Source organism: Haliotis rufescens, unplaced genomic scaffold (assembly GCF_023055435.1).
Source record: "Haliotis rufescens isolate VD_foot unplaced genomic scaffold, xgHalRufe1.0.p SCAF_19, whole genome shotgun sequence".
Taxonomy (NCBI): domain Eukaryota; kingdom Metazoa; phylum Mollusca; class Gastropoda; order Lepetellida; family Haliotidae; genus Haliotis; species Haliotis rufescens.
In genome coordinates, this window is record NW_025963879.1 from 24,240,766 (window position 1) to 24,254,790 (window position 14,025).

At 42.1% G+C, this 14,025-nt stretch overlaps 1 protein-coding gene across 1 annotated transcript in view; it reads right to left on the reverse strand.

Annotated features, from left to right (window-relative positions):
* Positions 1-14,025, reverse strand: part of LOC124135367 (cytochrome P450 monooxygenase 197-like) — a 34,583-nt gene that overhangs the window by 5,819 nt on the left and 14,739 nt on the right. The window contains exons 2-9 of the mRNA XM_046500672.2: positions 8,201-8,349; positions 7,808-7,890; positions 6,718-6,861; positions 5,157-5,263; positions 3,738-3,850; positions 2,520-2,629; positions 1,738-1,880; positions 755-882 (exon numbers count right to left, since the gene is read on the reverse strand). Of these exons, the coding sequence (XP_046356628.2) occupies positions 755-882; positions 1,738-1,880; positions 2,520-2,629; positions 3,738-3,850; positions 5,157-5,263; positions 6,718-6,861; positions 7,808-7,890; positions 8,201-8,332 (960 nt within the window). The 5' untranslated portion in view covers positions 8,333-8,349. The remainder of the gene's footprint in view (positions 1-754; positions 883-1,737; positions 1,881-2,519; positions 2,630-3,737; positions 3,851-5,156; positions 5,264-6,717; positions 6,862-7,807; positions 7,891-8,200; positions 8,350-14,025) is intronic.

Genomic DNA, 14,025 nt, shown 5'->3' on the forward strand with positions numbered 1-14,025 from the left:
ACCGCCAATGACCACATGTCCTGCCTATAGTATGACCTACATATAGTATTATGAGTGAGTGAGTGAGTTTGGTTTAACGCCGCTTTTAACAGTATTCCAGTTATATCGCGGCGTGTCAGCTTAATGTGGGAGGAAAGCCCGAAGTGATGCAAGTCTTAGACGTTTACCACTTTGGTGAAACCCACGAGCACGGGTATGGTGCTGACAAACCTAGAAACATAATCGGGGCGAACCGGGATTCGAACCCACAATCATAGGTTTCTGGCGTGCCTAAGGTACGCAACTCTGCACAGCGAATCGCGGCGCCTTAGACGACTGGGCCACCCGTGCCCCCTATAGTAGTATGACCTACATTTCATGTTGGTTGCTAGTATTCATACTCGTAGCTTGGTCAAGCACCGGATTCACAAACTCACACTCATATATTCTTGTTCTCTCATATGATACATTTTGTTCTCAGAATTGAACCTGGAATCGTTTTTTATAAATTTTATTAAAATTATTGAATGCATGAATAAATAAATATTATTTTGACAACATGGCGGGTGGCAACATAAGAATCGGTTCACCCATTGCATGCCTGGTGGAAATCCAACCCAGATTGGTTCCTCAACTTACGAACACCTTACCTACTGGGCTAACACACCGCTCCTCTACAGGACCGGCATTCATATTAAACTTTTGAATCGAGCTGCCCCATTCAGTCCATTGAACGAACATGCTAAGCCTGAAGTTATATGTACCAGCAATCTACCTGAATTCCAGCAGCAAAGAAAAACATGGCGTGATCCCGGAGCTGTTTAGGGGAGAGCTGTTTCCCTGTCTCCTCATCCCTGGCAAGCATCAGCACGCTCAAAATATCCTTCAGTCCATCCTCATCCACTGGGGGATAAACCATACACATGGTAACACTGAACTCCACATAGATACTACTCACTACTATATGTACTATATGACACACACCTGGACACTATATTGAGATACACCACCGGGCAAAAGAAAGTACACACTTAAAACTTGGATTTGACGAAAAAAAGTACAAACGCTAGGTTGAAAATAGTCGCCGGAACACTGCTACCGTAAGGCCCAAAACACAACCTATGATACCTGTATCAAATACCTTACTATGGAACAACATTTTTGTTTGTTTCTTTTTTAACCACCATCAAACATGGGTGTATACTTTCCTTTTCCCCGGCAGTTTATATGAGACACATGTGATCACTATATACGGATCTATGACACACATCGGAATAATGACATGAAACATACATGTATACTCCCCAGGGAGCTGAGAATGAAAATCGAGTGCTCACTGATCCATTGACCGGGGTAATAATAGTGTAGCGCTATGAGCATCCACTTAGTGAATTGAATCTGGCGCATTATAATTAATGCACTTATTATTATTATACGTAAACGCCGCTTTAAACAGCATGTCAGTTATATTAACTAAATGTCGGAGTGAGTGAGTGAGTTGGGTTTAACGCCGCTTTGAACAGTATTCGCCTAAAAGTGTGCGGGAAGCCTAGCTTGATGATGGTCTTTGACTTTTGATATGAAAGATCATAATCGGATTTGATCAGGGATTCGGACCAACGATTAGCAGACACTGTCACGGCAAAGGGGCACAACTCTGAACAGCGAGTTGTGCTTTAGACCAGTGTGACCGCGGACTTCACACGAGTATGACGTCTAATAGTCGACCAGATGTCCACGCTCTTGCGATATACATACCTGTGTCGGTGTCGATGGCGGCCTTTTTCATGCGAATGGCGTCTTCAATTATCTGGTCGCAAACTTTAAGATTTCTTGAATACGTCCTGTTGGCTTTAGTTGGTAGGGCCATGGCTAGTTTAGCCCACAAAAACCTCAGTTTCCTATAACAGATGGTTTCTTTGTGACATCGGGATTAAACTCGGTACTCATTCCTATTCACCAGCATCAACGTTATCCCATAATGTGCTACTTTCATTACAAACTGTCTTAACTTGAACAAGGGGCGGTCGGGTAGCCTAGTGGATAAAGCGTTCGCTCGTCACGCCGAAGACCCGGGTTCGATTCCCGACAAGGGTACAATGTGTGAAGCCCATTTCTGGTATCCCCCGCCGTGATATTGCTGGAATATTGCTAAAAGCGGCGTAAAACCATACTCACTCACTCACTCACTCACTTAACTTGAACGCATGTCGCCTGCCACTGTACTAGGGGACGGATGATACACTGAGTGGATGATTGGAATTGTTACTGCAGTCAGCAATATGTCACGGTATCACAGCGGCATATAAAGAATCGAACCTGGGCCATAAAAAACAAGCTTCTCGTCGTCAAGGTTTACCCAAATTGACCGACGAATAGGAGACTGAGACAAGGATATTGTCTACACTATAATGTGAAGGTATAGGGTTTTACTAAGAGGTTCCTAAATTACCCTATTTGGGGAAACGAACCCGGACTTAGCGTGACGTGCTAACGCTTTAACCACTGGCCTCCCCATGCAGTTGGTTTGAGACGCTCACCCTGGCTTATACTTGGAAACACCGTTAAAAGCTTTTGCGACGTCTTCGTGAGATGCTGACAGGTCACACATCCTGACCCCGAACCCACACTGGGCAATATTCTCCGTCGTCTGAAAGAGGGACAGATTTATGAATAGTACTGTATTGTCTTTCTTACGATTGGCCCTTACATACAAATTGATGATAACGTCCAGAGTTCTGAAGTTCTGATTAAATAATGACATCGCACTCCCGGCAATATGTATAGATAAGGACAGGGATGTTTGGCATACAATGTTATTATTCTAATGACACCACATTGAGATCAGATACGTGTTATTCGAAGTACAGTTCAAGAGCTCCAGTGAGTGAGTTGTGTTTAACGCCGCTTTGAACAGTATTTCAGTTATATCGCGGCGTGTCAGCTTAATGTGGGAGGAAAGTCCCAAGTGATGCAGGACTCAGACGTTTACCACGTGTGTGAAACCCACGAGCATGGGTATGGTGCTGAAAAGCCTAGAAACATAACCGGTTCGTTGTCAGGTTGAAAACATAAATTCTTAACCTTTATGACATACTCGTAGCGACCACTCTAAATCTAAATTGTGTTAATGTTGACATAATCAAAAAGATTTTAAGAAATAAAGGACCCAGCTGTAGTACAGGGCATAAATTTCATCAAACCAAAGCACACAATCAAATGCCAAGGTTTTTTTAACTGCACCCACGATAGTGAGGCTGAGTTTACAAAACAAATACATTTACTTTCGTATTTTTTATATAAATTTAATATTTTATTTTTTCATTTAACACACACAAAAGCATAACAATAAAAAAATAGCAATAGAGAAAACAAAATTAACCGTCATGAAACTTCCGAATAGTGATGCTCATTGGCGAAAGTGGTTTTAGTAGTTGAAAGGTTGGTTGGTTGGTTGGTTTGTTGTTTAACGCCGCACTCAGCAATATTCCAGCTATATGACGGCGGTCTGTAAATAATCGAAGCTGGACCAGACAATCCAGTGATTGATATCATGAGCATCGATCCACGCAATTGGGATCGATGACATGCATCAACCAAGTCAGCGATCCTGACCAGCCGATCCCGTTAGTCGCCTTTTACGACAAGCACAGTCACCTTTTACGGCAAGCATGGGTTGCTGAAGACCTATTCTACCCCGGAATCTTCACGGGTCAATAGTTGACAGGACATGAAGATATACTTTGTATATCACTCACCAGTTTGCTCAAATCCTCTGCCACTTCCACCATCCCATCGTTGTTGTCTTCAGCCTCATTTGTCCAAGCGTCTACGAGACCTTCCCCGTGAGTCTGGATAGCTGGGATCATCCCTTTAACACCAAGCAGTGAGTTAGTGAACGACCTGGAAATCTGTCTCGCATCGACACTATAGGTTCTACTACTCCAAATCAGAACCAGTTGGTGCAGTGCAGTTTTCGTAGGGAGCCTTCGAAAGATATCTGCAGGCTGTGATTGGAGGATATTGTGTATGATTTGTATGTCTTTTTAATGTACATCCATCCAGTTATTAAAACTGACCATGGTTTTCTATATTTAGTACTGTCTTTTTCAACATGATGACTTATGCTGAATGTGACCACAGCTTTTTTCAAGTAGGTGACATTTGGTGCGAAACTGGGGGTGGTGTGTTTAGCTTCCTGTACTCGGAAAAGGAGCTGGCTAAGCTAGTCATTTTTTGGTTTTTATTGCTGCTCTAGGGCCAAACTGTGCACACACGTACAGGTAATAGCTAATGAAGGCTTAGTTATTAAAAAAAAAATATGTAACGTTACTATAGAAGTCTATGGGAAAACATTTGGTTGTGTGTAAACTGTATGGGGTCTGAGAATCCACGTACTCAAATTTAAATGATTTTGCTATGGTTACCGACATGTTTATGTTATACCGATATATGTTTTCTATGCTTTATTTATATGTAGATGTATATATTGAACGTCTTTGTGTGAGTAATGTATGTCTACACACTGATAACAGTGAAGTGTCCTTTTTTCGTGAAAATAAACTAACTGAGTGAGTGAGTATGGTTTTACGCCGCTTTTAGCAATATTCCAGCAATGTCACGTCGGGGGACACCAGAAATGGGCTTCAAACATTGTACCCATGTCGGGAATCGAACCCGGGTCTTCGGCGTGACGAGCGAACGCTTTAACCACTAGGCTACCCGACCGCCCCTATATAAACTAATTGAACAATGGGTACTCGTATCACAAATAACTAGGTAAGTGAATATTGTTTTACGCCGTGGGCAGTAAAATACAGGAGGGTTGTAATAGTCGTGCCCAGTGGATGATGCCATGAGCACCGACACTACGCCGCCAGGGGGACACGTAGGCGCGGTTATATACTGTAAAACCCAATCCCCAGGTCCGTCGGTTGCTAGGACAAGCAGGAGTAATTTAGATCCATTCTGAGAATTCGAAACTACAAGTAATTACACATTTAAATTAAACAGGAGGTCCTGTGAGATTCGAGATTCCTGCACTAGACTTGCTTCAGTTGTGTGGAGCTATAGCATTACAGTAAGGGATGGACGGAAGGAGACTGTGATGCTACACGCGAAGCTTTAAGTGAGATGTTCTCTTGTGGAGAGTCTGTGTACCAGTCTGTGGGACTTACTTTGCAGGACCTGCGTCTTGAACGCCTGGCTACACAGTCGGCGGTGAACCTGATGCTCCTCGCCGTTCATAAATAGTAGGCTCATGCCTATCCCTGGCTCCAACACTCTGGAAATGCATGATAACAATAAAAAACATACAACGGATTATCATGAACCACTGCATCTTCCCGAGGTGAGAGAGCTAAAGGACTATAAATGTTAACCTTGCTTCGGGAAGATGGTATCAATGTTGTACGATAACCTCCCCGATAATATTCCCTGCCCAGAATAAAACATCAGCATCTACAAATACCCTTCTCTGGTCAGAATGTCACGAGTATCAGTGCAAATATTTGCTTTTATTGCTACAAATATAGACCACAGGGATTGAAAAGTGGGGGTTGGCTGGGTTGTTATGAAAACAAAAAAAATCCCCGAAATTTCTTGAACCAAATGAAAGATGCTTCATATTGTTGAAAAAACGAACTTGTCTGCCACAAAAGTAATGAAAAACATTATTGCAAAGTGGAATAACATGGGAAACACTTTTGGCACAAAGTTTTAATTAATTTTTTTTATCTCGTCTCAATACAAAATCCAAGCCCCATCCTCGACACCAACCCCCACGAACCCAAGAATATAAAAATGTTAGTCCCTAAGACTACCATTATTATGTGTTACAGAATGAAAGTCGTTAACATCGCACTTTGAAAGCAAGCCCTAATTTTCGCGCATAACACCGAATGAAGTATGTGTAACACAGTTTGATTATATGTCTAGCAACAGCAGGTTTTTCCATGGATATCTACCGTCCACGACCAGAGTGAGTGAGTGTCTTGGGTTTAACGCGGCTTTTAACAGTATGACAGTTATATCGCGGCGTGACAGCTTAATGTGGGAGGAAAGCCCGAAGTGATGCAGGTCTCACACGTTAACCACTTCGGTGAAAAAACCAACAAGCACGGGTATGGTGCTGACAAACCTAGAAACATAATCATGGCGAACCGGGATTCGAACCCAAAACCATTGGTTTCTGGCGTTCCCAAGGGACGCAACTCTGCACAGCGAATCGCGGCGCATGAGACTCGATGGTATAGGTGATAGATACAGTACTACACATCGATAGTGGACTCAATAGACATTAAGAAGGAAGAAAATGTTGAAACTTGTTCAAACATGTGTCAACCAGAAACCTGCCCTAAGACTGGTCCATCCGTGACCCATTCAAAAATCTTTGTATCATGTACTGATCATAGTTGCCTCCCTTATCTCCAAAACAACATCCCCAGAACGTGCTGAATCTGTAACTTCAGCAACTATTATTAATGTCCCCTTCACATACACGGACTTTTCTTATGAGTCCTGTTTTTCTCAAAAATCAACGCTTGGAGTACAAGATTTGATTTTAATCACATTGAGATTGAGTTCCTTCATTACAAATACCAGGTGCTAGGGCGAGAAGCATCGCCTACAGCACACACTGTCATCTCCGTGAATTACATTTCAACCAGTAAGTATGGGTATCACATGATTTGGTATGTTTCAGAAACCTGGAACTTCAGTGACCGGAAGTAAACTCACGTTTTGACATAGTTGGGTCTGACGTAGTTGCTGTTGTTGGCGTGCTGGATGTGGTTCATGGCCTGGGCGTCAGCAATCATCACCCGCTGCTCGCCCATGCAGTGGAAGTAGCGGATTACGCCGGTTCCCATCTCCCGCATCCATCTGAAACAGTTCCATCGCTGTACTTACACCCTCTACTGCCAGGTGACACGACCCGTGAAGATCCGGGGTAGAATAGGTCTTCAGCAACCCATGCTTGCCGTAAAAGGTGACTATGCTTGTCGTAAAAGGCGACTAACGGGATCACGTGGTCAGGCTCGCTGACTTGGTTGATGCATGTCATCGATCCCAATTGCAAGGATCGATGCTCATGATATCAATCACTGGATTGTCTGGTCCAGACTCGATTATTTACAGACCGCCGTCATTTAGCTGGAATATTGCTGAGTGCGGCGTTAAACAACCAACCAACCAACTAGGTGACACGCAATGTAGAGTTGTCTCCCTTAGACGTGCCAGAAACCTGTGATCGTGGGTTCGACCATGCCCTTGATAAACGTCTAAGACCTGCATCAGTTCGTGCTTTGCTCCCACTTAAATCTGGCATAACTGAAAACAGTAAGCGGCGTTCAACCAAACCAACTCGCACTACAACCACATGGCGACACATCAGGTGTTTCCCCTCGGAGTTAAACCTCACTCACTCACTCACTCAGTAAGTCGTTATTCAGAAGAAGCTCTCTGAAACCGATCTACCATATGCATGTTTATGCTGCTACGAAAATGCTGATGTCCAGATCCGTGAAGATCCGGGTCTTCAGCAACCCATGCTTGCCGTAAGAGGCGACTATGCTTGTCGTAAGAGGCGACTAACGGGATCGGCTGGTCAGACTCGCTGACTTGGTTGATGCGTGTCATCGTGTCCCCATAGCGTAGATCGATGCTCATGATGTCAATCACTGGATTGTCTGGTCCAAACTCGATTATATATATTGCTTGAATAGTGCTGAGTGATGCGTTAAACAACAAGCAAACAAATAAACAAACAAGGCTGGTGGCCAAGGGCAGAATATTCCCAGTACATAAACAAACAAACAAACAAACTTACTCCGTGTGTATATCCATCTTGTCCCCGTTGAAATAGTCCTTCATGTTGCCATACAAGAGACTTCCTTTCGGTCGGCTGGGGATCTGGAGGTAGACGAAGCATATCATGCTCTGAATACAATAAAACCCCGTTAATCCATAGCAATAAAACCTACGAAATAACAATATTGGTACGTTATCAGCGGAGCAATGCTGTTGTGTATATTCAGATACCGTGTTGATTGAAACGCCATCTTTCACATAGGATTAGATAGACTACCGGACAAAGAAAGTATACACCCATGTTTGAAGGTGGCTGATACGCTGTGATAGAACTGGATTACTGTTCAAAGCGGCGTTAAACCAAACTCACTCACTCACTCACTCTTAACATACTGGTGCATTGAGGCCTCACCTTGTTCAGTGGAGAAAAGTACCGTTTCTTTACAAATACGCCCAGGCCCCAGATAATAACTCCCCCACAGACGGCAGCAGCAACCTCGCGACGCCACCAGCCCGGCAGCGTGTACACCCCAACCACAGACATCGTGAAATCGTAAGACACTGAAATAAGATGGGGGATAAGTCAAGATGGTTGTTACTATAACGTATCCAGATTACAGCACTGTGAATATTCCTATAACTAGTACATATGGCATCCCATCTGAGGCTGGATTTGAAAACATCTAACAACGTATACGTAGTGTGGCTCCAGCATTTCGCGTTGTACTTTGAGAGACTGTATAGTTGGTTGGTTGGTTTGTTGTTTAACGCCGCACTCAGCAATGTTCCAGCTATATGACGGCGGTCTGTAAATAATCGAGTCTGGACCAGACAATCCAGTGATTGATATCATGAGCATCGATCCACGCAATTGGGATCGATGACATGCATCAACCAAGCCAGCGAGCCTGACCACGTGATCCCGTTAGTCGCCTTTTACGACAAGCATAGTCACCTTTTACAGCAAGCATGGGTTGCTGAAGACCTATTCTACCCCGGAATCTTCACGGGTCGAGAGACTGTATACAAAAGGTTGTATAGATATAAACTTGCATGTGCGACTTCAAGGATGACAAATCTTGGTATTACATTATTTTTCTGGTAGTTGATATCGATGGCTTCTCTCTCATGTCATCAGTAATTTAAATGCCTCACAGATAATTCATCTTTTTCTTGACATTCATATTCTTAATTAGCAGCAGGTTATCATATTTAAATACGTTCCACTTGCACGTTCTATTAAATGAAATAGATATATTAAATAGCTGGCACAAAAGGATTTCTGATAAGCATAACCTTAAATAATCTCAGGAGCAAAATAAACTTTACGTCTCAGTTGATTTTGTTTGATTTTCAATGGAAAAATTCTTAAGTTAGCGTATGTATGTATGTATGTATGTGTGTGTGTGTGTGTGTGTGTGTGTGTGTGTGTGTGTGTGTGTGTGTGTGTGTGTGTGTGTGTGTGTGTATGTATGTATTCGTGTACATGTATGTATGTATGTATGTATGTATGTATGTATGTATGTACAGTACTGCCTAGAAGTTCATTCCCCTAACACACGTTGAGAACGCGTGTGACACGCGTGTAACACGGGACCAGATTTCAGTTGAATTTGACAAATGTATCAAATGAATAGTGAGATAAAACAAAACAGTGAGATGTGAATCTTGAGTTAATGAGGAGCCATTGACCTGTGTTCACCAGACAATAAACAGAAGGTCGGACCGTCTTAATTAGTGTTCGGTTGCTGGACTTTAATGGCAAGGCCCATTCCACGAGTGTCCAGTCTAGCCATTGGGTCTAGCCGACAGTAGAACAGTAGTGAATTTAGATGCGAGTTTATTGCTAGGGGAACACCGAGTTGACACTATTGTTGCGGGTTGGTAAATGTTCGCCATTAATGAAGTCATTGTTTGTGGATTGCGGACATATTCGTTTTAAGTTTTGCCAACATGAGTCATTCCAGGTGATTGCAAATATTACGCTTTTCGTACGCCAAATTTATGCTTTAGATAGTACAATTATGATAGAGATGTCACCACTACAACTGTCTTATTTTTTCACGTAGGGATATGCCCCATTTCCCCACTCCTAACTTTCTGTTTGTATTTTGTAAGAATTAATAAGAGAAAGTTTTGTGTGGGATTCTAATATGCATTACTAATTCGAAGAGAAGATTGGTAATGAATATGAACAGCCATGTTGTCTGACTTTGATAGAATTTGAGATCTTCACAATCACCGGTTGTGACCATGTACACAGAATCTCGTTAGGGTTTATGATGTTAACATTTACCCAATGACCATAATGAGTATTGCAAGGGATACCAAAGGTAACAGTTTATTATTAGAGGAAATTGGTTGTGGGTAATCTTTTCACGTTGATGGAAGGAAGCCACTCAACCAGGTGGTGACAATGGTAATGCGCAAGGCTCGGAATCGCGAAAAGATCACTAGAGATAGTGATATATATATGTAGACAATTAAGATTTTGTAATCAGTGTAATCTAGATCTTATTGAAGATGGATATCACTTCCTGTTAATATTCCACACATGTGATAATCTAAGAAGTATATACTTAAAAAGACAGCTTTTTTTTAATCCAAGTATCCACAAATTTGTCACTCTAATATCTTCAGTTAAACTTGATGTTATACGCAATTTGTCAATATATATGTATCATGCGATGTCGGTTACAAATAAGTTTATGTTGTATAAAACCGCTTCCTAAATGCTGTATACTATTGGCCTGTTGCCTAACAGTTTTGTACGAATAAATTATCGATCTATGTAACTGAAAAGGTTAACAAAACCAATAAAGTTAAGACCTCGTCAGCAGGCGGTGAAGATGTCAACGGTTTGGTGTAACACCACGCCCTGCTACACCTGTACCGTGTCTTAAAGTGTGAGCTTACGTCAGTGAACTGCTTTCAATGAGTCGAGGTCTAATTCTGTGGTTCGTTAAGTTTAGATTTGATGATAATGCGTTTGGATGACGTTCAAGTCCCCATGTGTTATTTTGTTGATATGGACAGTCAAAGTTTTCCAGTACAGATACTATGGACCGTCAATGTTTTCTCGTACAGATACTATGGACCGTCAATGTGTTCTTGTACAGATACTATGGACCGTCAATGTGTTCTTGTACAGATACTATGGACAGTCAATGTGTTCTTGTACAGATATTATGGACCGTCAATGTTTTCCAGTACAGATAATATAGACCGTCAATGTTTTCCAGTACAGATACTATGGACGGTCAATGTTTTCTAGTACAGATAATATGGACCGTCAATATTTTCCAGTACAGATAATAAAGACCGTCAATGTTTTTTCAGTACAGATAATATGGACGGTCAATGTGTTCTAGTACAGATAATATGGACCGTCAATGTTTTCCAGTACAGATAGAATAGACCGTCAATGTTTTCTTCGACAGATACTATGAAACGTCAATGTTTTCTTGTACAGATAATATGAACCGTCAATGTTTTCCAGTACAGATAATATAGACCATGAATGTTTTCTTCGACAGATACTATGGAACGTCAATGTGTTCTGTTCTTGTACAGATAGTATGGACTGTCAATGTTTTCTGGTACAGATAATATAGACCGTCAATGTTTTCCAGTACAGATAATACTGACCGTCAATGTGTTCTTGTGCAGATAGTATGGACTGTCACTGTTTTCTTGTACAGAACATATCAAAATACGATTTCAAAAACAGGGCAAGCATGTGTAGCACGCAAGGCACATCGCTGGCCCTGGACTTTCGCGTGACGTGAATGTCTACCACACGTGCGTGGCATCAAGTATGTTACTGATCATGTTCGTTTGTGTATCTACATCTTGCTTTGATTCACCTCAACTTCCAAAAACTCAACTTGAGAAAATCAACTTGAGACGCCAACCTAGAAGGGAACATTGCAAACATGCAAGACAGGTCGCTATCAGTTAAAATAGGGAACAATCGATCGGATCCTATGGCACTGGACAATGGCACGCCACAAGGCAGCATTATAAGCCCAACCCTGTTTAATATCATGATCAATGATCTTTTTGACCATGTCAACTCTCCTACCCAAACTTCTAAATTCGCTGATGACGGAGCAATATGGGTAAAGCACAGAAATATTTCACAAATCAGAAAAAAAACTCCAGTCAGCCCTGGACGGAGTAGATCAATGGTGCAATAAATGGGGATTCACCCTTTCAAGTGAAAAAACTGTTGGAGTTCTATTCAAACGCCGGGGGAAAGATGCTATGATACCCCGTGTCTCCATAAAAGGCAAACCTATCAAATTCGAAAAATCTGCAATATTTCTTGGGGTGATCCTTGATCAACACCTCACTTGGCGCAAGCATATAGAATATGTGGAAAACAGATGTCGAAAAGACCTGAATGTATTACGGGCAATTTCAGGCACATCTTGGGGCACATCGAGAGACACTCAGCTGGACCTCTACAAAGCTCTTATCAGATCAAAAATTAACTATGGTTGTGAGGCTTTTCATTCAGCATCAAATACTGCCTTGAACCGCCTAGACAGAATACAATACAAAGCCCTAATGCTGGCCACAGGCGCAGCAACAGGCACCTCACTTGAAGCACTACAGAACTCCCATTGAAACTAAGAAGAGAGCAGGCAATATTATCGTTCTGGGGACGAACCTCAAACCCTTTGGTTAAAAAGAAATGGCAAGACAAAAACACTCGAGATGAAGCCCTAGCTCGAAAAAATCCCTCACTAAAGCCATCTGGGATATTAGTACGTGAACTCATTCGAAGTCACAATTGCGATGACATTCAGCCTCCGGAAAGTCACTACAAAGGGTTACACCCTCCCTGGACTTTACAAACTCCCAAAGTTGACACTGCTTTAACATCAGAAGTCACTAAAAGAGAAAACCCAACCCTACTACGATCAGTAGCTATCACTAAAATTCAAACTACCTGGGACAGCTGGGCCCATATATACACTGATGGATCCAAGAATCCTATCAACAACAGTGCTGGTTACGGGATCCATATCCACAGCTCCAAACCCCAAGCACATTCAGTTCGCTTGCCTGATGGTCAGTCAGTATTCACGGCTGAATTGGAGGCAATTCATCATGCACTCAAACTCATACCGGAACTCCCGGAAGCAAAGGCAGTCGTCCTATCAGACTCGCTAAGTGCACTTCAGGCCATCAGTGGCAGAAACTCAAACTCAAGGCCAAACACAGTCAACAATATTCTATACGAATATACAAAACTATCGGACCAAGGGCAACAGGTGGAGCTGTGTTGGATCCCCTCTCACATAGATATTCATGGAAATGAAAAAGCAGACTCACTGGCGAAGCTAGCGCTAGACAAAGCAGATATACAGCCTATTCCCTTTAGTAAAATAGAGATAAAAAGCAAAATCAAAGCCTCCATAGCAGAAAGATGGCAAGCCCAATGGGACGCAAGTAAGATCGGCAGATGGCTATACAAAATTCAACCCTAGGTCCAACAAAAGCCAAACTCATACTCAAATGAAAGGAAAATTGAAATTGCTATCTCACGCCTCAGACTTGGTCACAAAAAGCGCTATGACAAGGTTTGTTCATCTTGCAATCAGGCTGAAACCATTGACCACGTGTTACTAGAATGTCAAGACCATGCCCCAGCCCGGGCTAGGTTAAAACAAGAATTGCAGTTAGATCCGCTATCTGCCATAGATCTCCTAAAGCCAAGAGATGCAATAGCGAAGGCCAAACTAACTCTATTTCTGAGAGATGGACAGCTACTCAAACGTATATAAACAGAGCAGCCAAGGATAAAAATGAAATCATATCAATATAAGAAAATAGAAATCATATCAACGCAAAAACAGAAATTATGTGAACACCGAACTCACAATAGATATGTGTTCCCTTCTCACACACAGGAGTCCCAAAGAGGGACAGGTCAGCCGAAATTGCCTAGGCAGAAGGCGACCTCTTAAACACTTAATGCAACAACAACAACAACAACAACAACAACAACAACTGTGTCCAGTCTACCGCGGGGTTTGATGCGGTGTCAGTGTCGAATGATTTTGTGATAGTTGCGAAAAAAATTCGTTGTATATCGTATTTTTGTGTTAATAACTATCCCCTTATTTGCTAAAAGAAAACGGATATTACCAACAGTAAGTCAGCAAACTGAAAGATCCACTGACTGCTACATTCCTTATATAGACTAAACGGTCCTGTTTGTGTGTA